The following is a 23433-nucleotide window of genomic DNA, read 5'->3' on the forward strand; positions in this document are numbered from 1 at the left end:
ACCAAACTTTTATAAAACCTCTATTTCACTGCATTCAAACTTCTTGCTTTTAAAACACGATAAAATGAATTCTGTGTTTCTATTTCTGTCCTTGTATTTAGTTCTGCTAGCTCTTCTGTTGTTTGTTTGACACACTGCTGTTTCTGTATGGCTATGAAGATCTGTCTCTTCTAGAAAACACTAAGTGTTGTTGCTTACCTTCATACAAGAAGTCAGCATCCGATTTTTGCTTGGCATTTCTTAGTGACTTCCATCTGTCTCTCCCCCCCGCCCTCAGCCTCTTCACCCACCTTTCTTTATTTTCTCCCTGATAAAGGAACATCTGGAGCTTTAAGGACTGTTTATGCTGTATATGAAACTTGCTGGTTTTAACTTTCTTTTTCCTTTGTCCTTTGCTTTGGACTGCTGAGTTTCAGTATGTTGAAACCGATACATTTGTAGGTAGGGCCTTTCTATGCCTGTGAAGCAGCCATTGCATTCAAGCTGCTACAAAGTTATGTGGAGCTTGCTGTAGTTTATGGCTGTTTGAGCGTTAGCATTTTTTGTAGGAATGGAGAAGTATATGATAGGTTTCCATAACTAGATCATGCTGTGCAGTAAGTCTTAAAAACTGCTGCATAATATTGCAGCATGTTACCCAATTTAGTTTGTTGTGTTTCTTCTTTGCAGTTACTTTAAAGAATGCTGCCGAGCTGTTGGAGTTCTCAGCAATGTATAATGCTGAACAGTTAAAACTGTCCTGCTTGCAGTTCATAGGACTCAACATGGCAGCTTTGCTTGAAGCAAGGTAAGGAGGAATGCAAATGTGTTCATGTACTAGCTGTTGAATTCAAACATCCCAAAAAGGCAGAATGGTTGGAAGAACAAATAGGAGCCAGTTAAATGTTAAAATGCAACTGAATGATGCTAGTTTAAGGGGAGACTCATTTTGCCAAACAGGGAGAGAGAAATTAGTTAAATATCTGTACATACTGTACCAGTTTTATAGTACAAAACCCTATGTTACAATCCGGCATGAAGAGCCTGGATTCAGGGGAAGAACCTCTCTTGAATTCAGTGGGCTTTGACATTAGGCCTTTTCTTGTTTGGGTTTTTTAAACTGTTTTTGAAGATACATAAAACTGCTGTGGGTTTTTTGTTGCTTGTTTTTCTTTTTTTTTTTTTTTTTTAAAACATGATAGTTACTTTGCAAATTGAATTTATTTTAAGTAGGTTTATTATAGCTGGTGTGTTTTCCAAAGAAGATGGGCCTGCCTTCTGGTAGTCTCTTTGTTTTAACTGTCTGCAGTGAGGGCTGAACAAATTTATTAATTACCCTTGCGTTCCACAATGATTCAGCTAGGGTTCTAACAGGCTGAAGGTGTGCTCTGGCCTTGCTTCTCTTGATGCTTTTGGAAGCAACTTGAAGCCCTGTCCAGAGTACATCCCATCTTCTCAGAGTGAGCCTTATCAGCATTGATTGAACTTCTTCTAAGCAAAGACTTAAAAAAATTGCCAAAACCCAGAAAAACACACCTCTATTACTCGTCCATTCCTAGCCTTTTTGTCATGCTTCTTTTTACCTATAGAAGTTCTTAGAGATCTGAACCAGTTCAGAATGCCAGCAGTTCATTGCTATGTCACACAGATGCTCCTCTTGTATCACAGATACAGGAATTAATTCATATTAGCAATTTCTTCTTCACATCTTCATAAACATTTTAACCTTTGATTTTGGAGAGAAGAGTAAAAATCTAGTAACATTTTCTTAAGTAGTATTCTGAATTCAGATTTGTTTCATCTTAAGATTACTACAGTTAAGACTGTATCTGTGTTTCAGTGAAAATCTGAAAATGTCATTACTGAGTAGCAAGACTTTTAATCTGAGACACCTGAGACAGAACTTAGTTGTGACAGCTTTGTGCAAGGAGAGCTGCTCATGCAGGCAAGACAGTTCTGTTGAGTAAAGTTTGTTGCTGTAGGATTATTTTTTGGTGTAAATGTCAAGGGGTGTTGTGGCTGAGTTTTATAGAAGAATTTGCATAGACTTGGAGTATTAGATACATGTCAAGAAGACTTGAAAGTATGCAGAAATAGGTAAAGTGATGACCAGTTCATGGTAATTTAACTATGTAGGTCTATATTGGCTGTGGCCTTAAGTAAAAGTAGGCTATCTAGAAAGGTTGTGGGTTTAATCCTGCCTTACAGCAGGGGCATTGGCTAGTTTATGTTTTGTGTTCATTTTCTTCCTTCTGACTTTGTGACCACCATGAATAGGTAATAATGCCTGTAGGTGAGATTCATCTAAAATGTTCGTTTGAATTTTTCATTAAAGTGATTTTTTTTTTTCTTTTAAGCTGGTAAGATAAATTTGTATGTATTTTTTTAGGACTCTGGATGTCTTAAGTGATGAAGTTGTAAAGGATCTTTCTGTTTATTACAGGAAAATGGTAAGTTGTACAACTTGAGTGTAAACTGCTTAGGTTTAAAATGAGAACAGATGAGTAATAAGTACATACCTGCAGGGTCTGTAGATGACAGACTGGATGTGGAACTTCTGACTCAAAAGCTAAGGTTAACTGCTGCTATTATCACTCTCATGGAGCTCATTTCATTATTCACTAGCTGCTGCTGCAACAGTATTGTGTCCTTTAAATTAATTATACACATTAAACATACTAATGTTTAACAAATTAACAATTGTTGTGTGAAAAAACATAAGCAAAACCTATGGAAAAGAGCATCTGTTACTTAGAAGAAAGGAGAAGAAAGAAAATTTGACTTCTCCAGTGTAAAGTTCAGAGTGATCATACAGATCTTAAAAGAAGTAAGAAAAATAATGTGCAAGTTGAACTTCAATCCAAAGGGAACAACCAAGGCACATTATAATCCAGTATTCTTTACCTGTATAGTAGTAAAAGACAATGTTTGCAAAACCTTGAAGCATTTTTTTGTCAGGAGTTATAGGCAGCTGAAACATATGCATTCTGAGTCTGTCACTTAAAATAATTCTTCTTCTGTTTTGCTTAAAGATGTGACTTAAGTTTCTAAGCTGGTTAAATAATTAATTACTTGATCTGTAAAAGTGTTTTAAATGATAGTTGGTTTTGGTCCTTTTGCAAGAGAGCATATATTTGCTAGCATACAACTTAAGAGAAACTTAGTGTAATGGCTTTTGCAACTACAGATTCCAGCTATGGTCAGAAGAGTAATTACTCCATATCCAGATGGACCTGACATAAGTTCTTTTGAGCCTGAAGATGGAGAGAACTTTGTCTTTTTAAGGGAAGAAATGAATACAGAACAAAATTCTCAGTAAGTATTTATCTTTCATGAACATTTTAACTAGGTGAGCTGTGTATGGTATTTATCCCCCTTTGGATAGTGCCTGACTCCCTTTGGGTTCAGAATTGAAATATGAAGAAATAGGAGAAATGGAGATTTCAAAGACTGTTCTCAGTTCAGTTAAGTATTTTAAAATGTTACAGAACTGCAATTTTTTCAATTCATAAGTAGCATGTGAGTAAAGGTAACAAAACAAGCATTCACAGTAATGTTTGGGAGTTGTGCGTGTGATGAGAGTATCTGTGTACGTATGAGACCAGCTGTGGAGTTCATTGAACCTCACTGAATTAGGAGAAACCGAAAGATAAAACCCCAGACTTTAGTGCACCATAGATCTATCTGGAAAATTGTGGTAATCTGCATTTCTTAATATTAACAGAATTGTCATGTGAAATACGAAGTTTTGTAGCAAGAGTTTTTAATCTGTCAGTTTAAAGTGGTTACTTTAATCTGGCTGTAGAATAACAAAACAAGTGACCTGTGTTTAAGAGGTGTTAGAAAACATGATCCAAACAACTGTAGATCAGGTAGTTTGGCCTTGGTGGTTTTGTGGACTTCTGGTATTCTGTCTTTGAACATTTGTTCTGAAGACACAGAGGCGAGAGCAATAGAGTCTGCAAAGTCTTGTCAGACTAGCTTCGTATGCTGCTCTTCTCTGACGAGCAAATAATAAAATTACAGCTGCTTTTTCTGGTACAGTTTTTAAACTGGAGAAATTGACTATGACATCAGAAGTATGAAAACTTAATTTGACAGGATGAGTTGGTAACATGCTTCCAAATAGTGAAATATGATGTCACTGTGCAGATGAGACCTCATGTTATTGTGTACTATTCTGACCACTTGTGTCAAGAAAAGTTATGTTAAATTAGCTAGTACAGATAAGGAGATGCAGGGAACTGAGAGGCTGTTTTGTATTAGACTTCAAGCCTTTCAGTGTTTTTAAAGGTGATGGCCTTTAGGGAGTAGGGAAGCCCAAGGATTAAAAAAAGCCTCAAGCCTTGTAAGGTTACGGTATTGATGCAGGAATGAATAAGTATGTATATAGTTATTCCACAAAAAGCTTCTCAAAGAAGCTTTTTGAAATAGGGTTACTGTAGCTGTGATTCATATAATTCTGAATTTCTAGTAGTTTTGTTAAAATGAAGGATGCCTTTTATTTGATTCCACTCTCCCTAATATCATATATAGGAACACGTCACATTTTGGTAACATGACCATATACCTGCTTCATTGTAGAAGTAGTATTATCTTGGTGGCAATATTTGTGTTGGGGAAAAATGAGACCCAACTGTGGAGTTTATTAAACTTCACTAATTTAGGAGAAATCAAGAGAGAAAAAAGTGGAGACTTGGATGTAGTTTGCTTTATGTTGGTTGCTGCAATGTGTAGCAGGTTTAATCTGACCTAGGTGGCACTGCCAGCCTATGTAGCTGTTGTATCTTCCACTGGCTCAGCAGAAGTCTTTGTGCAGTGTACTAGACCAGAGACTAGACCTAGACTTGAAAGAATTTTTTCTCTTCCTCCTGGACTTACCCCGTCGTCCCCCCTCCCCAATCGTTTACTACATAGTTGTGCCAGTGCATAAGGAGAGCAGGACCAAGCAGCTAGTGACAGCTGGTGGGACGGGGTATTACTGCTTGAAGTGTAACCACTGGTGCTGACTGAAAGACGACATTGACACTGATAGTTCTGAGGCTCAATTTCTTTGGCTTTAATCCATCTTGGTGTTTTGGGTTTGTTTGTTTGTTTTTTTTTTTTTAAATAGGGAAGCCCTTTTCAAAAGAGCGAAAACTAAGGCAAAAAAGAAGGCACGAAAACGGTCTGACAGCTCTGGAGGATATAATCTATCAGATATTATTCAGAGTCCAGCTTCTACAGGTCAGTGAGAAAGAGGTTCCTTGCAAGTATAAAACCAGAACATAACATTTAGTTTATCGCAATGCAGTGTGATTTCTATACTTCAGTGAGGACATCTTGCAAATATAGTGAACACCATAGTTGAATAGTGAATTCTTAATCTTAAGTTTTGTTTGAAAGGATGTTTGTCATATTAAGCTTGTGCCCAAAGTTCAGATTCTGTAAAAGCATGTATTTTATCAAATAAAATTAATGGATGCTTTCCCATGTGGTTTTAATAAGTGGAATATGTCTGCTAATGTGGGTTTCTTTTTTTCTGGAATATAAAAAATAAATTAGTCAATATTTATTGAAAAGATGGTAGAAGCCTTCATTTTCAAAAGAAAAGTGTCTATGTTACTTCCTAAAACTGTATATTGTGAGACAGAGAAAGGAGATGGAGTAATCTTATTCTGAAAAAATATTTAAGATAGTCTTAAATTTGTTTATACTTTTTACAGTCTAGTATACTGGACTAGGTAAACTTCTGGTTATTTTGTATTCATCATATGGAGTGAATAACACTTGGGGTTTTTTAAACATTTTTTAGTCTGGCTCTCACGATTTAATAGTCCTACTCTTGTTTCTTATTTCTTAGGCTCAGTAAAACTGGATAAAAGTAACTCTGTAGAATCACTTCCAGAACTCTTAACATCTGACTCTGAAGGTAGTTATGCAGGAGTGGGTAGCCCCAGAGACTTGCAGTCCCCTGACTTCATGAAAGGATTTCATCCAGAGAGGACTGAGGTTGGATTTCTTTGTTCCTAGCAATTTATTTGTTTGTGTTTATCTAGTCCATCAAAAGCAGAGTTTGTATTTTGGAGTGTTTCTGAGAAGCTGTTGTCCTTAAAATGGAGTCGACAACTTTAAGTAATTATTGTTTGTCTGATAAAGCAAATAAAAATGAGTATTCCTTATTAAATCTTCTGAGGGTAATTTATTTACATGGTACCATAGTAAGAATTTTTATATGCTGTAGTGTTCAGAAAATTTCAAATCAAAAGAGCAATTACATTAAGTCTTTATCTACTTCATTTAAAATGCAAAGCAAATCTGAAGTTCAGAAGCCAAAAAAACCAAAAACAGAAGCCAAAAAACTCCAGGAAAATCCTGCTGTTCTTCGACTACTGTAGTTGGACGGAAGTATGGTCTAGGATAACTGAGGCATAACTGGCAAAGACAAATAAGTTTGAGAGAATTGTGCCTATGTTAAGTGTTAAAGCTTTAGAAGTGAACATCTCTGAGTGAATTTTCCACTATCAAGATGCATATTTGGACTTAACTGATTCAGGGTGAAGCATGAAGGTGGGGGGGATGGTACAGGTAGCAGACTGATCAGGGATTCACTATGTTATTGCTATTTTTGAGGTATCCTTTAAAATCTTTTCACTTACATGTCATTGAAGTTCTTTGTAGCATCGCTTGTTTTTCTAAATGAGAAGATGTGAGAATATTTATTCAGCATTCTTCTGTCTTTTTTAGATGAAGGACAAAGCATGCAATCAGGGTATGAAACTCTCTCAACCTAACAAGGAGGTGAAGTCATACAAGGGATCATCAGCATTGACACAGTCTGTTCCACAGTCCATTCCCAGTGCCAAAAACAATTCTGCAAGCCCTCCCAACTGGGTAGCAAGCAGTTTCAGGTGGAGTACTAGTTGTGGTGCCTACCTAACTTACAATCACTGTCCTACACTTGGTAGTGAATGTTAATAATATTTTATTCATACTAAAAAGCTATCTGCTCTTCAAAATGATCATCTGCTACTTGACATGTGAATTAAAGATTTGGGTAGTTTAATAAAACTGGTACATTTTTTAATTATTCTTTGAGAAAAGCAATTGCTAGATATTTTTTTCTTTTTTAAAGTGCTACCAGTCTGGACTTCTAATATGTTTTTTCAGAAGACCTACTTGGTTAACACTTTGTAAAATAATTAGCAGTTTTTTGGTAGAATCAGACCATGCTTGAAGCCCCATTGTACTTTGACATTTTTAAGGCATGCCTTTAGACTTAAATGGTCTGTGAAAATCAACACCTCATGTTTAACTGATACAGTAATAAAAAAATTATTATTTCTATCTGTAGCACTATCTGCATATGAAAAAGGACCAGCACTGTGATAGACTGAAGTTCTGTCTTGCCTGGTGTCCTGTCTCTGACAGTTGTCAATAAAGGTTGGATAGAGAAGAGTTTAAGGATCTGGGGAATCGTATAGTGATAATTTCTCACAGTTTTCCCAGGCTCTGTTGGTTTGTGGCCGATGGACTTTGCTAATACAGGTGATACAGCTGTAGAAATTAAAAGCTGCAGCTCTGAAGTATATTGTTTGGTGAGCAGGGTCCATTAGGAATCTGTTTTGTCTCACTGTGTATTTGTGCAACCAACACTTTGGTCTTTAGACTGGTTGGAAGAAGCTCCACCTTCATCTGCTATCTTAGAGTTCTTTTTGAATGTTTTTTAGAGTGTTGCATGGAAGGGGAACAAATAAAACAGGACTGTTGTAATGTCACTGTACCTTTATGGGTTTCCCTTGTACTCTTTCTTCACTTTTTCTAGTATTGCTGGTATGATGTCAGGAAAAAGCAGGCAGTACTGTTGTGTAGAATGTTTAAAGGATTAATACTGTAGTGTATTTGGTTGAACTACTGTGGAGGAGCAGTGCCGACAGGGTTTGGTGTGACCTCCCAGTGCTTAATTCACTAGTTAGTCTATGGCAGTTGGGTTTATGTAGGGAGACACAGAGGGGTATTTTATTATATTATTATATTTTATTTCAAAGCCTGTCCTTGAATCTAGTTGTAACACAGCTTAGTTTACAAATGCCTTTAAGTACACAGGTTTTAATTTATAATTTATTATAATAATTTATTTACATCATTTTATGTAAAGCTTGGAAATGTCTGGATTTAATTCATGTTCATTTCTGTGGAAGTTTAAAATAAGGTCATTTATGAAAAAGAAACTGATTCCTAAAGTTTGAGAATGTTACTGGTGTTTGTACAGAGCTCTAACTTTGCAAAGAGAGTTCTGTTTGCCATGTGAAATAATTTTAATCCTGTTCTTCAAAAAAAAGATCTAATTCAGTCTTCATGAAAGAGCTGTGAGCAATGCCTTTCTAATACTTAGCATGAGCAGTTGACTACTAAATAAGTATCCTGGATTTAGGTATCTAATTTTTTTAAAGTAATCATAGTTCACATCTTTTTGTTTTGTAGTATAATGAGTCTTGAAAGTATTTTTATAGTGTGCTCTTAAATATGTATATATTTATAAAAGTTTTGTCAGAAACATTCTATTTGAGGTTTGCCATAATTGAGGAAACACACATAAATTATACATCCGGTTACCAATCTTACGTATGATTTAGAGGATTTCAGTGAAGGCTGGAACTGTGGAATGTAAGTAAAAATGAGTGCCTTGTAAGGTAACTTTTTATTTTTCATTTAGCCCTGCCAGCCCTCCTGCTATGGATCTAAGAACCATCATGGAAATTGAAGAAAGTATGCAGAAATGTGGAACCATGCCAAAGGCAAATTCAGGGTTGGTAAAAAACCAAAATCTATAAAAGAAAAGTGTGATAGACCAGGCTATTATGAATTTACTTAGTGGTTCAGGCAGTTCAGAGTTTTAAAAAAAGCAGGACAAAAGTTGTCCTATTTGTTTTTGAATGGCTTTGTTTACTTCAGTTCATTATGGTGTTTTTCTGTGAGCATACAAAATTTATCCCTTTATTGTTACTGTAGTCTTGTTTGGTCAACTACTGCAAAAGCATGTCTTAGCTGCTGCAATGTGAAAGAAAGGGCTAGTAAACCAGTATATTAAATCAGTGTCCTGCTCTGCTGAGCTTTCCTATTTCCAACCAGAAAGAATTAATTCTTCTCCCTAGCACTTTGGAAATTACTTGTGGACCAGTACTGTAATTGATCCTGAAGTCTGTTTCTTGTCTTGCATTCTCTGACTCCGCACCAGCACCCATGTGTTGATATTGACAATTCTTCCTCAGACAGAAGCAAGGGTGGTTCTTGCTCAGAGAAGCATCCTGAAGACACAGGGAGATAAATGTACTTTTTCAGGAGGCAGTGGATTAAACCTGGTGTTTCTTAACTGGCAACATGCGGAAGAGAACTGGAGATGACTTTCATGACCTTTGAAGTGTGGCATTCTTGTAAAGGAGAGCTAGGACAGTAGTCCTGGAGCCTAGTAAAGGGTTGCTGCCGAGGTAGATTCAGAAGCTGTGAACAAAACAGCCAAGTCTGAAGAATCCAAATAACTTAGAAAACAAATTATTACAAACAGAAAAAATGGCTGTATGCTGTTGTGTACGTTTCTTATGCATTAATATTTTTGGCTTAAGGGAGCTAAGCTTCTGACAGTCTCTAAAAAGTCGCAAAATTAGAAAATAGTCTTCATCTGGTGGTAGTCCATTTCTTTTGGAGACTTGATTCCTACTCTGCATGTTTTCATTTGTACTATGTGAAGAATAGTTTTATGATGCTGCTTTTTCCATCACTCTTGATATTCATTGATCCTCCTTTTGCTCCCCAGTCATCCAGCCCCTCCCCTGCCGTACCCCCCTTTTGGCGTTGTAGACAAGGTATTTTAGTCTAGGAAAGAAGTATTTCTTGGTTTAATTCACAAGATTAAAAGCAAGCCATCTCAAAGGACACTAGTCTTACATCATGTCTCTTTGCAATGTCAATTCACAGCAGAATGGTGTCTCATGGAATCAAACTTTCTCAGAAACAAAGGAAAATGATTGCCCTGGCAGCAAAAGATAATGGATCAGTAACTAGCAGCATGGAGCCTACTACACTAATAACCACACCACCCCCACCTACGAAAGTTGCAAAACTGGGGAATGCATGGTATGTTATAAATCAAATATCACTTCTTTTTCTTTGGAGGGTTTTTACATTGAATAGACTCTTAGAAGCAGTTTCTTAAATAACAATGGCCTAGGTTCTGTTCATTAAAAAGACTAGCATTGAACTATTTGTACCTACATTTGGTAGTAATCTAGTAATTCATAGGAGGCAGGGAAAAGCAGTGGTTGCAGTTTAACAGTTCTTTGAAATTTTGCTATAGTGAGTCAGAAGACTGCATCCCATCTGGTTCTTGCTTGTGTGTGATGTGGTATTTGCAGATGGTATCAACGTGAAGCATAGAAAAAGAAGGCTGAGCACAAGCTCTGAAACTTAGTCAGGAAGAGGTTGTTGAAAACCATTATGAATGCTGTTTTTTTCTATGTCAAAAACATAAAGAAAAATGTTAGCCCTTCCTGGGGGAAAGGGCTAGAATGACTTGGGAGTAGAGTGAAAATACAGTGAAATTATAGATAACAAAGTTATCTAGGTGTCTAGGAGCTGGAGAGAGTGACGGATGCTGCTAAGAATTCTTATGGTGGAAGGATGCATAATGGGTTTAAAATTACTTCTAATGCTGATTACACACAATTTAAATGTTCAAGTTAATATCACTGTATCAAATAGAAAAATGGCTTATCATCTGTTCAATGAACTAGGTTTACAACAATAAATGAATTGGGCTAGCACCTCATTACATGCTTTGTTCATCACATTTACAGTTGGTATTGGATGAAAGCATAAAGGCGTAACTGTAATAGTTGCAAATTATGTAAATTTAATGTGTTTAATTACTACAGAATAAATACCTGTCTGCATGCTTTTAACTTGAGGTAAATGTTGGGCAGTTCTCCCCTTTCCCTGTTCAAGAAGGTCTAGAATTTTGTTGCAGCTTGCTTCTGTACTGGTACCCTAGAAGAATTGTGAGTCAGTCTCCTCTCTCTAGAGCTTACCTGTTTGTGCCTCAGTGGGAACAAAGCTTGCTGCATACCCACCACAGTCGCGCTGTTTTAAATGAAGTCTTTTTTAGACAATTTACCTGTTTAAAATGCTATTGTATTAGTTTTCCTTTTGCATTGGATAGATTTCAAAATAAAATAGGAGTCTGTCTTTCAAGGGGTAGGTTTATTTTCCACAATTAGAGCTGTCTCCCTCTTGTGTCTTTTGGCTCTCTTTCCTTTGATCCTTTATGTCAATTGGTTGTTCCTTTCAGAAATAAGAGTAGTAAGCATATGCTGGAATCTTTGCCTTTCTGCTATGCTCCTGTAAGTTCAAAACAGGCATGTAGCCTGTTAGCTATTTAATGAGTGTATGGAAATTAAAAACAAATCGCATCGCTAGCTGGCTGAGGAGAAGGTAGGCTCCTTCCTGGCAGTAGTTGCTTCCCGAGAGGTGTTCTGTGTCAACAAGTTTAAGGTAATACTGAGAACTGCTTGCTTCTCTGCTCCATTTCATGGATCTGTTACCTCATCTTTCGTTTTTTGGATGACTGCTGTTATAATCAGCACCTTGAGTTTGAAGTGCCTTTAGATTTATTTGAGATTCCACATATGACTGTTGGTATGCTATTATCTTAGTTTAAGACCATAGTAATAACAGTAACATCCCAGAACATAAGAATGGTAAAACAGAGCTCCTGTTCAAAATATTTGTCAGTAATGTATGGGAAAAAATCTGAGAGTATGTTGTAATCATCCCCAAATCATGCATTATAAATCAGATAATAATTGATTCTAAAATGGTATTCTGCTTCCAGTTATGACACCAGAGCAAGCTTTGCTTCTCTAGCGGACACCATGCAGTATATTCAGCCTTATGGTTAAAGGGCTTTAGTATTTTACAGGGCCTGTCAAGGATCATGTCAGTCTGATCTGAAATGGGCAGTTGTTTGGTGAATTCAAGGTAGTGTGGCATGATGTGTCCTTCAGGTAGTGATTCTGATAGTGATGGCTGGGATTCCTCCAAGGGTCAGTGAAAGGAAGGACAGGAGATCTTCTCTGAAGGCTTCTGTATATCATGGGTTGATTATAACTAAAAAAAATAGTTATATGCCATGTATTTGTAGTGTCCGGCTTACAAGCTATAGAGGTATGTTACTATAGTAGTTATTTACAAAAATGAACTGCCTGAGATGACCTGGTTTTAAAAATATCCAGCACACAGTATTTCAAGTGAACCTAAGAAAAGGTTGAATTCTTTTGTTTTGGTTTATAAAAGCAGGACTTAAATATCTGTCTTCTCAATTTGTTTTCAACCATGTACACCTAATACCAAAATTTAGGATCTCGTTTACTCCCCTAGCCCCACAAAGTTATGCTGATACAACATTGGGCAAACCCCACAATTTTGTCTTAAAGAGCAAATAGAATGAGTTGTTTTGCATCTGAGAATTCAGACTCTACCGGACCTCTGAACTATAGTTGGGACCTTCACAATAGGAGAAACACGGTTTGTAAGATTTGTTTTCTGAATTCTAATGAGCGGATGAATTTCAGAGTCCTTAACACTGATCCTTTCAAATGCTCCAAAGAACACGCTACCTGCTTTACACAGGTGATACTGCAGGTCACACAACAGCTTAGCTATTTGGCTTAGCTAATGGAGGTGTCACAGGGCAATTATAGCTCTGAGGCTTAAAATTTGCTGGGAGAGACTGGCAGCTGAATCAGATGATGACCAGCATGGGAAGTACTGAGTTATGCTATCCTTTATTACATTTAAAAAAAAAAAATCCATCTACTGTTTTTAATTTTGCTACTAATGTTATAATTATGCATAAATAATATGTAACCTAACATCTACAGTGATGATGTACGCTGTCTTACATACACAAATCACAAGGGCTCATTCACACACTTGTTTATGCTTTGTTACAAACTGATCACCTTTCTACCCATCAGTGACTCAGCGTGGCAGCACCAGGGAAGCCATGCTCTTGTGCACTACCCGATGGGTAACACAGAGGGGTGCCCATGCTGATGTGGGAGGACAGCTACAGCTGGCCAGGGGGGCTGCTAGTGAGGTGGAGCGGGGCCTGCTTGAGTCAAGTCTTTTCCTCCGGCACCCAGCAAAGTCAAGGGCATTTCTGTGATGAGTGGGTCTTCTCTGGAGTCTTCATAGGAACTTCCCCATACCTGCCATGCCATGGCTTGGGCTGATGTTGGCGATCACTGATGTAGGCATTTCATGGGTATTTTCAACCAGTCATCTAAAATATCATCAGTTAATTTCCCTTTTTGTTTTACTAGCCATTTTCAAGCTGCAGTTTTATACACTTGTCTCTGACAAACTTTGGGTATCAATAGAAGGGGCTGTGAGAACTCTTCCACAGGGGGATGTTTGTATAGGGCGTCTGTCTTTCTCCAGCCTGGTCTTTCCCTTCTCCCCTTCATACACAACTTTTAGATTACAGTGAAGCCTGAAGTAGGTTTTGGAGGACATTGCGTAGCTTATCTAGTTATCTGGGCTTCTTCAGAAGGGTTTGTTTGTTTGGGTTTTGTTGTTGTTGTTGTTGTTGTTGTTGTTGTTGTTGTTGTTGTTCCTGAGGTCTTATTTCTCACTGTAAGATAAATGACTCTTTAGAAGGATTTGTACTGATTGACTTAAGCGCATGAGCTAGATGCCTTTAGTTAAATTATTTACTTCTTAATACAGGAAATAAAATACTAAGAGAAGCTCTGATATAAGTCATGTAAAAATATAGGGCATAACTTCCTTGATCCAACATCTGAATAGTTTGATTAGTCATGCTATTTGTCTACTCTCTGATAGATAATACTTTACGTATTGGGTGTTATTTAATTTTAAACCACCAACTGACTATGAAGTGTTCCATGCATTTAAAAAGCAAGGGTGAAGTGATTTTTGAATATGCGTAGATAACTGTCTCTAGAAAGTATATTGTGCTCTTAAGGTTCTGATTAAACAGCTTTTGAAAGTAGCTGGGCTCTACTGTGTTACACAAACCATCTTAAGTGGAAAGGCCAGAGTATACTTCAGTAGGATGGAATCCAGTCTAACGCTCATGTGGTCACCACACATGATTCTGTACGTTCCTCTGCAGCGTTCCTCTGGCTGCTGATCTGGAAAATGCCAGCAGCTCAAGAGTTCAAGCAAAAAAACAGTGGGAGGTATATGAATATTTAAAGTTATGCCTAGCTGCTGGAGGAGAGCATTTGTTGAATAAACTTTAAGCTGCTTTAGGCAAGCCAACAATTATTTGATTGCCCCTGCTAGTTGTTCAAAGTATTTTTGTATGTAAGGTGGAATGGTAAGTGTTACTCATCTGCTCTAATATTATATTTGCAAAGTTATATTCTGTAAATTCACAGTGGACTATTAGAGTGCATTTGGCAATAGAATAAGCTTTCCACGCATGCAATATAGTCAAAGCCATAGAACTTGTGTTCCAATGAAATAAGATATTCATCTTGGATGTGCAGTGAGCACGCTTGCCAGAAGGGTGTGGGACCTTCCGGCTCTTTTTTGGTTGATTAAAAGACAGAGTCTATCATACACAATGTCCTACCTTTTTCACCAAAAGAAACCTCCAGTTTCATAGTTTTTGGGGGACTGAACCTATGTTTCCTCCTTCGAAGAAAAGTGGAAATTAGAGGGGGGGGGTGGAAATCACACTAGTAATACTTGTGAGAGTATGTCATGCAAGAAGCTAGGTCTTAACTTTATTAGTTCTCCAAACCTACTTTGATTGAGGGAGGCGCGTGTTTGGTTTGGTTTCTATAAGCTCAGGAGAGCCTACAGCTTTTCAAGAGTGTAGGCATAAAGAAATTTGAAGTCTCTCTTGAGAATTAACAGTTGCGTATTTTAATGTCTAGGTTGTCAGTTTGTCAGTATTCCAGTATATACTGAAATATCAACAGCTGTTTTGGAACTTCATGCTTTGATGTTTTGCAGTTACAGCTTAACGAAACTTAGTCATATTCCACTTTTTTAAAAAAGATAAATTTGGGTTTTGTAATGCTACAAATGAGATAGAAGTGACAAAGTATCAGACAGGACAAGCTGAAATTCAGAGTCGTTACCATTAGGAAAATTTGTACCAGTTTAAGCCAAACCATTTTAAGCCACCAGTAGTTGTTTTTGATAGGTTCACAAGCTGAGAATGATGCAGGGCTGGGTTTTTTTGGGGAGGGTTGTTTGGGGGTTTGAGGAGTGTGGGGGTTGGTGCTGTGTTATAAATGGATCTGATTGCAGTACCGAATTTTCATGGAAATGGGTAGGCTACTTAAATTGTTAGTAGCAGAAGAAGCTTCTGTGACAGCACATCCTAAGGGAACCATTTGCCTACTCAGTATAATAAGTTTGGGGAAGTTCTGGTCAAACACTTGCCCAGACTCTTGTGTGCCAGCTGGTGGTAGGAGTAGGGGATGTGCAAAATGATTCTGAGGCCTTGCATCTGGAGGTTCCCATCCTGCTTCCTATGTCTTCTGCACTGCTCATGCAATACTAAAAAAAAGAAAAAAAACAAACCAACAAAAAAAACACCCCAAACTTAAGCCCGGGTGGTTTAGCATGGGGTTCAGACATCATATATAACTTTCAGATGCTTTTGTTGTAAGATTTCAGATACAATATTACGATGTTTTAATTCTCTGATGTTTGTTATCTTAAATTGTATACCGCATAGATGTAGTTTGAAAGTCTTTGGCTTCAAATGCTTCCCTTCTTATGGCAGCTGCACAGACAATTAGCATTGTATAGAAAGCTTGTTTTACTTCAGTAGTGCTTATAATTGATCTCTTATTTCTTTGAGTAGATAATGAGCAGAGCTATTCTCCTAATATGTATTTTGTATATTTGACAGTGAGCGGGACTGCTATGCTTAGTAAAGTTAAATGTAAGCAAATGCATGAAGAATTAATTCCAAAGTCTTGAAGGGTAAGGAAAAGACTAAGGGTAACTGCCTCGAACTCTGTAAATAAAAAGGCTTTTGGATCAGAAAGTGTTCAGAATAGCTATGATACTAAGTTGCTGTATTTTTGTACTGGCTTATTTTTGAAAGATAATATGCAAGCTCTAGTGCAGTAACAGTGCATGTTATGCTTGGGCAAAGCATATCAGTTTTACGACTTTCACTGTGGATTAAGTGGTTTATAGGGCCTCCAGCAGGTATGATTAACTCACTCAATATCTTGGGGAAAGAAGATCAGCTATACTTGACTTTCATGGTGGTAAACTACCAGTATTAGAACAAAAGTACTAGAGCATTGTGTGATTTGAGAGAATGCTTTTCAAGGAATAATGCAGTTGGAAAAGGTACAGAATGTCTAAGAGAAAGTGTCTGTGAAAATAAAATTGCTTTTTAAGAGGATGCATTAGGGGGGGATAGATGGAGGGGTGGTTTTTGGTTTGGTGTCCGTCCATCCCCCGCCCCCGCCCAATGAAATTTCCATGCTACTGGCTTCTTCTGTTCTCATAGGTACTTAATTGCTGATGTTTACCTGTTTGACCCATAGTGATTTATTTTAGCGAGTGGTGTCTAGCAGGTATAATGGTGAGATACAAAAGCTGAATAATATTGTATTTTATTTTTAGTAGCTGAAAAGGCCCTCTTTGCTGTAACAATATGGAGTCCTAGAAGGTACATGTATAAAATGAGTTTTGTTTGTGTTTTGGTTTTTTTTAAAGGTCATCTTCATTACAGGCTGCTTTGCCAAAGTCATTCCGTGATCTTGTAACGGAAGAAGAAAAATGTATGAGTGCGAATAATTCATCTGGTACTGGTATCAAAAGAGCAGGATATAAAGGAACTGAGGATTCATCAGTCCAAAACACCATAAGGTAAGAGAGGAGTCTTTTCTTAATTGATCAATCATTATACAAGAACCACAATAACCTGTTTAAATTCTGCTGAAATAAGAAAGGATAAAATTGTCATTTTAAACAAAAATAAATCCTGTAAGCATTCTTTTAATGATTCTGTTAATAGGATTTTATGAACAGAATACTCTTATGAATAGGAGGCTTATAAAGACTAAAGCAATTTAATGCCACTGCTAATATTTTGTTTGAGGTTCGAAGTGTTTGCGTCTGTGTGTGTGTGTGTATATATATATACACAGACACAAACATTTCAGGCTCCAAACAAATATGTGTATGTGTACATTTGTATATGTATGTATGTATAAAAATTATAAACCTGTGTTTTCTAACTTCCGAGGAAATTAGATATTCTTTAGCATTCAGATATGGCATGCATGAAACAGCGTTTGCTTAGGAGTATTTCTGTGTAACCACTGAGTGGACAAAATCAGTTTATTCGAACACAGTTCTGGCATTTCCTGATCTGAGTTTTGTTATTAGCGGACTTAATTGTTTAGGTGCAATTTTTCATGGGTTAAGGGGGCTTACCAAAATATTGATGCATTGGTTATGTCTGTGTATTTTAATTACCGGGGGACTACAATTCTAAGGACAAAAATAACTTGTTCTCAGGTGCATGTGAATTACATGTCTAGTTATTGGACAATATTGCTCTTTGGTCAAATCAGTTTAGCCACACATCCTCTTGGTACCTCCAATAACACCTCTGTTTGAGTTTAAAATAACTAAGCTGAGGAAAGAAATCTCAGCTTTATTCCTGAAGGTCTGTATGAGTGAGTTGCCCACGCACCTGCATCTCTTCCCCCTATCATCAGTAACTTTGAATGCTATGCATTTCAAATATATTTATGAGACAGAGGGCCTGAAAATCTTACAGACTTTCCCACCCACCGTCTGGAAGCAGCGCAGGCCAGCTGCCTCACGGTGGCAGGGGAGCCAAGGGTGACAGCAGGAGTGGCCATGTGGTGGCCTCCCTGGCAAGGGCACAGCCCCACTGTGCCGCGGTGAGGTGAGCAGGGCAGGCTCCGTGACAGAAATCAGGGTGGGCCACAGTCAGTGGGTGCAGACAGGTCCTTTGGGATGAGGCAGGGTCGAGGGTCAAACCTGCAAGTCAAGTCAGGGTCAGGAACAGCAAGGCTGGGCTTGGGCATAGCTGCAGCATAGCTCAAGAAAGGCCTAAGAGTGAGGGACTGAGCTTCAATGCAGCTCATGAATAAAGAGGGAGAGTCCCTGTGAGCCTTCGCACAGCTCTTCCGTACAGCTCAGCTCTGTTCATAGCAGCCTGACTCAAGTTTACACAGCTGCACTGAGGGAGAAGAGCTTGCAGAGCCTGTTGGTGCACAGGGACCCCATTGCCTTCCAGTTTTTCTTATGAACTCCTGTTCCATCCCCCTCCAAAAACTGTCCCCTCCATAAGGAAAAGAAAGTTTTACTAGGCCTCCCTCTTGGTTGCTCAGCTTGTATAGAAACTGGTGTTACCCTAGGACAGAAGTAGTATGTGTCCTGTTGGTAGATAAAGAACAAAATGAGGGTAGAAATATAGGAATATTGTGTGTGGGATGGTGTTAGAGGTAGGAGGGATTTGGAGAGTGTGTGTGATGGGTAGGCATTCCTTAGGAACAGAGGGATAAAGCTGAAGTTACTGTGGTGAGTGGAGATGTAGGAACACGAAGCACAAATCTGCAGAAACCCAGGTATCATTAATTTTGTTGCTAGCCAAATAATAAAGCTTTTTGTCATATGGGAGATGGCAAAGGCTGGTGATAAGGGAATTTGCACTGGATGCTATTATTAGCTTTGTCACACCTGCTGTGATCTTCATAAAGTAACTTCTTTTCCTTTTGTCTTGCTCTGTCTAGTCTGTGCAGTCCAGTCTGCACACTCTCAAAGTGGATTATTTGGGCTCAGTCCAGGCCTAATACGTTAGCTGTCTGAAAATGATACATTAAACCTGTGGGAGCCTAGATTACTAGATTGACTATAATCAGTTGGAAAAGACGGCACTTCCAGAGCTATTTCAGGTTGTTTTGAATTGTGTCTGAAGGTGCTTATTTTTCTCTAATAGGTGTAAAGAGCCTAGGTGACTAGTTCATCCATCTGAAAGTTAGGAGTTGAGTTTCTAGTTTGAGGTAATTTTATCCTTTGACTGTACAGTTCCTGTCACAGTAGGGTCTGATTTTTGCCTGCAGCATTCAAGGGGTATTTCTGTGAAGATTAATTATCCACACCCTTACCTCTTCCTTTTTAAGGAAAGGAAATTGCATGTGCGTAGAGCATAAGTAATCCTCATCTGTTGATGTCAGACTCACTGATGAGACACTGAAGATACTTGCATGGCTACTGTTCCTGCTTTGTCTTTTTTCTTTGGATAACTGTGCAGTAATTAAATTGACAACTTTCTTAAGTCTCTGGATGAGGGTTTTTTGGTGGTTGCATAAACACTCTTCCATATACTGTCACCTTCCAATTTATGCAACCCAGAAATTTTCTGTAGATGAACCATGTCATGAATGTGAAGATGAGAACTGGATTCAGTTCAAAGGGAGATCAGCCCAAAAGCTGGGCTGTGTGGATGTGGCTGCATTGTTTCCAGGGACAGCTCAGCCTTGGGAGTTATGCTGTGCAGCTGTGCATGTGTAGCTCATAGTCCAAGCTAAAAACATAGGCCTGACATGACTTAACTTTGTTGTGGCAGCCTGGGTTGTCTTCACTGTGTTACTCCAGGGAGCACTGAAGAGTCTTAGTGGAAACAAGTCTTTGTGGCTTCGCGTGGGAATGGCCTAGTTCTGGCATGGCTAATAATGAGCTAATAAGTAGTACATGACTCAAATGGTACAGCAAAACCCAAGAGGTTCTGCAGGAGACCAAGCTTTGTGTTCCTTTTCTGAGAGCAGTCATTAGATCAGGGAGGCACTGGACATGAACTGGCTTCAAATGAACAAATCCTCAAGAAGCGCTGGGGAGCGGAGTGCTGGGACATCTTGGTGGCTGTGCAGGAGTCATGGCAAGTTCAGCCAACTGAATTAATCAGGTTGGTTCAGTACTGATGATACTTGGATGGTTTGTTTCCATGCAGAACCACTTATGTCTGTGCATCAGTCTTTAATTTTCGAGACTTCCAGGTTTCCAAGTTCTATATTTTTGAGGCTTTTCCCATTTTTCTGTATATGCTAGCTTCCCATTTCCCGTCTGCTCCATTTCTCGTAGTTATTTTGATGCCAGCTGAAGAATTAATCTAGCATGTTGAAATATCTGCAGTTGATTTAATATCTGGAATGAGTGTCTTGCTAGCAAGAAACACAGATGTATGTATGTATGTACAAACAGCTTCAAAATATCTGAACTGCTTCCTGCATTTTAAAGCTACATTTAAATTGAGGGAGGTGACACAGGTATTTAAACTTATCTTTTAATTGATCACTAGAGTGTGCTGTGACACTGGAACTATTAATTCCAGTTTTTGGAAATTTCTCTTGTGGTTTTTTTGGCAGCTGTTTGGATTTTTTGGTTTGTTTGTTTAGAAGTCTTACTCTGGAAAGAACTTTTTATCTGTACTGAAACAGGTTTGTTCAGTATAACAATCTACTTGGATTCATTTATAGTAGTGCTGTGAGTTCTTTGGATTGTGAGTGGGAAGAAGAGCATAGCTGTCAAATGGGCTGAGTAGGTATTGTTTACTGTCCAATGTGCAGGAAGGTGAGCATTATTAAAGCAGGTGGAAAAAGATAAAGTTGAGAGATGACACCAGAATAAAGGCATTTAATAAGTTGTACTCTTAATTAAACAAACCAGCAAGCAAAATACTGCCTTCATCTCCTCTTCTTCCTTCCTTTTCTCTGGTTCTTTCCTGCCTTTTATATTATTATCTTTCTTAAGTGCAGTAAAAGCTGGAAGCTGATTTATCTAGACTTCAGCTAAAACGTAGTCCCCTGCTGTTGAGAATTGAAATTATTCTACGATTTCTAGTTCAGCCTCCTGCTCAAAATAGGTCAAACTAGATCATGTTGCTCAGGGCCTGGTCCAGTTGAGGTGACTGCTTCCAAGTATGAAGATACCCCAGCCTTTCTAGGCAACATGTTCCAGTGTATGATCATCCCCATCCCCCCCCTCCCCCCTTTTTTTTTCCTTATATCTAACTGGAATTTCCTATTTTGTGTATGTTGCCTCTTATTCTATCACTGTGTTCCTCTAAGAAGATTCTTGCTGCATCTTTTCTCTACTGTCCAGTTAGGTAGTTGAAGACAGCAATGAGATCTCCCCTTTGCCGCCACCTCTTTAGGATTAACAAAACGGAATTCTTCCTGTAGTGTGCTCCAGCCCCTAATCTTGGTGGCCCTCTGCTGGACTTGTTCCAGCCTGACAGCATTCTTCTTGTATGGAAGAGCCCAAAACTAGGTTTGATACTCTGTATGTAGACTAACAAATTGTTGTGGTTTAGCCCCAGCCAGCAACTAAGCACCACGCAGCCGCTCGCTCACTCCCCCTACCCCGATGGGATGGGGGAGAGAATCGGAGGAGTAAGAGTGAGAAACACTCCTGGGTTGAGATAAGAACAGTTTAATAATAGTAACAGTATAATAATGATAATAATAATAATGATACACGAAGCAAGTGATGCACAATGCAATTGCTCACCACCCGCCGACTGATACCCAGACAGTTCCCGAGCAGCGATCGCTGCTCCCTGGCCACCCCCCCCCCCCCCCCCCCCCACCCCCCCCCCCCCCCCCCCCCCCCCCCCCACCCCCCCCCCCCCCCCCCCCCCCCCCCCCCCCCAGTTTATATACTGAGCATGATGTCATATGGTATGGAATAGCCCTTTGGTCAGTTTGGATCAACTATTCTGGCTGTGCCCCCTCCCAGTTTCTTGTGCGCCTGGCAGAGCATGGGAAGCTGAAAAAAGTCCCTTGACTAGCATAAGCAGTACTCGGCAACAACTAAAAACATCAGCATGTTATCAACATTCTTCTCCTACTAAATCCAAAACACAGCACTATGCCTGCTGCTAGGAAGAAAATTAACTCTATCCCAGCCGAAACCAGGACACAAATACAGCATAGAGGGGAGGAATCACTTCTTTTGACTGCCTGGCTACACTCTTGCTAATACAGCCCCGTATGGAGTTGGCTGCCTTTGCTGCAAGGGCACGTGCCGATTCGTCTTCAACTTGCTGCCAGCCAGGTCTCTGCAGAGCTGCTTTCTAGCCAGTCAGCCCCTGGCCTGTACTGCTGCATGGGGCTATTCTCTTCGAAATACCACTGGCTGTCCTGTCAGTGTCTGATATGATCACCATTACTGAAAACGGAGGGGAAGGATCGTCTTGACAAACATGAAGTGTGCTTTCCTGGTGCAAACGCAGAAGCAGTGTGACCTGGCAAAAGGTGTATCTGCTGGGTTTGATTCAAGGGAGTGACACTGTAGAAAGCCTCTTTGAAGTCCAGTGTTATGCCCTGGCAGCTGTTGCTGCAGATACGTATATTTTAGCCTGAGCAGTTAAATTTTGTGTTCATTCTGTTCTTTGAGTAGTTGGCTGTTTGGAGGGCAAAATTATGTTTTGTGTCAAAAAGCTGGGCATGGTTCATTTAAATGCCATTTTAGATGATGGATGTTGCATTTCAGATTTTTTGAGATCTTGCCCTCATTGCTTAGTGGTAGGGATCATGGTTCTTGTTGTCCTTGGAATTGTGTTCTGAGGAAAATATTCCAGGCAGAGAACTTAGCAGTTACTGGAATTCGCTTAGCTTTCTATACGTTTTTCATCTTTTCCAAGAGTTTGTGGCCACTTACAGAGGATTACCAAAGCCTTAAAGAAAATTGAGACTGATTCATTGAAATACCAACACCATCCGAGTTTTTTACAATGCCGTAGAATAATTCAAAAAAGTCTGCTAGCATTTCATAGTATGCTGTAACACTTTTTTAGAGTTCTGGAGATTGCAAAAGTTGCCAAAGAGAGGTATTAAATAATGAGAATAGGTCCCTCTTTTCCTGCTGATGTAGGATTTCTCCGACAAATATACTTGTCTCTTAAGGCATACAATATACCAAATGTAACTTCTTTTTGTTGAGAGGTTAACATTTTGCAACTGAATTTGTTTTTTCTTCCAATTCTGTTAATTCTAGTTTTATGCCAGTATTATGAATGTGGGAGGTTGTTGCAGGATATGTACTGAAAATCCATAATTTCTGGGCTTACACTTGAGGAAATAATTCACTAGTGCTATTGTAGCACTGGTTCTTTTACGTAGAATGCTTAATTTGAATACAGGATAATTGTGTGGGGTTTTTTTTTTTTTATCTTGAAGCCATATTCTTTTAATTGCAAACATTTCTAGTCAGTGCTGTTAGTGTGTAACTCAGTTGACTATATTAAATATAAAAAAGACTTTTTTTTATAAAAAGTGCCTTTGTTCAAAAGCTCAAATGTTAGGAAATGCCAGAATTAACACCCGAGCTGAAAATCCATTAAGTTCTGGTAGTCAGAAAAGAGCATCAGTGTCT

At 38.7% G+C, this 23433-nt stretch overlaps 1 protein-coding gene across 6 annotated transcripts in view; it reads left to right on the forward strand.

The window, feature by feature from the left end:
- Window positions 1-23433, forward strand: part of IBTK (inhibitor of Bruton tyrosine kinase) — a 58356-nt gene that overhangs the window by 31502 nt on the left and 3421 nt on the right. For all 6 annotated transcript variants that reach the window (XR_012830931.1, XR_012830932.1, XR_012830933.1 and 3 more), the window contains exons 18-26: window positions 670-787; window positions 2369-2429; window positions 3167-3294; window positions 5093-5205; window positions 5822-5970; window positions 6706-6869; window positions 8675-8767; window positions 9934-10092; window positions 16738-16890. Coding sequence is in view for 3 of the 6 variants with exons in the window: in XM_075707401.1 (XP_075563516.1) it covers window positions 670-787; window positions 2369-2429; window positions 3167-3294; window positions 5093-5205; window positions 5822-5970; window positions 6706-6869; window positions 8675-8767; window positions 9934-10092; window positions 16738-16890 (1138 nt within the window). In the remaining 3 variants the exon portion in view is untranslated. The remainder of the gene's footprint in view (window positions 1-669; window positions 788-2368; window positions 2430-3166; window positions 3295-5092; window positions 5206-5821; window positions 5971-6705; window positions 6870-8674; window positions 8768-9933; window positions 10093-16737; window positions 16891-23433) is intronic.

This window comes from Pelecanus crispus, chromosome 3, assembly GCF_030463565.1.
Source record: "Pelecanus crispus isolate bPelCri1 chromosome 3, bPelCri1.pri, whole genome shotgun sequence".
Classification (NCBI taxonomy): Eukaryota; Metazoa; Chordata; class Aves; order Pelecaniformes; family Pelecanidae; genus Pelecanus; species Pelecanus crispus.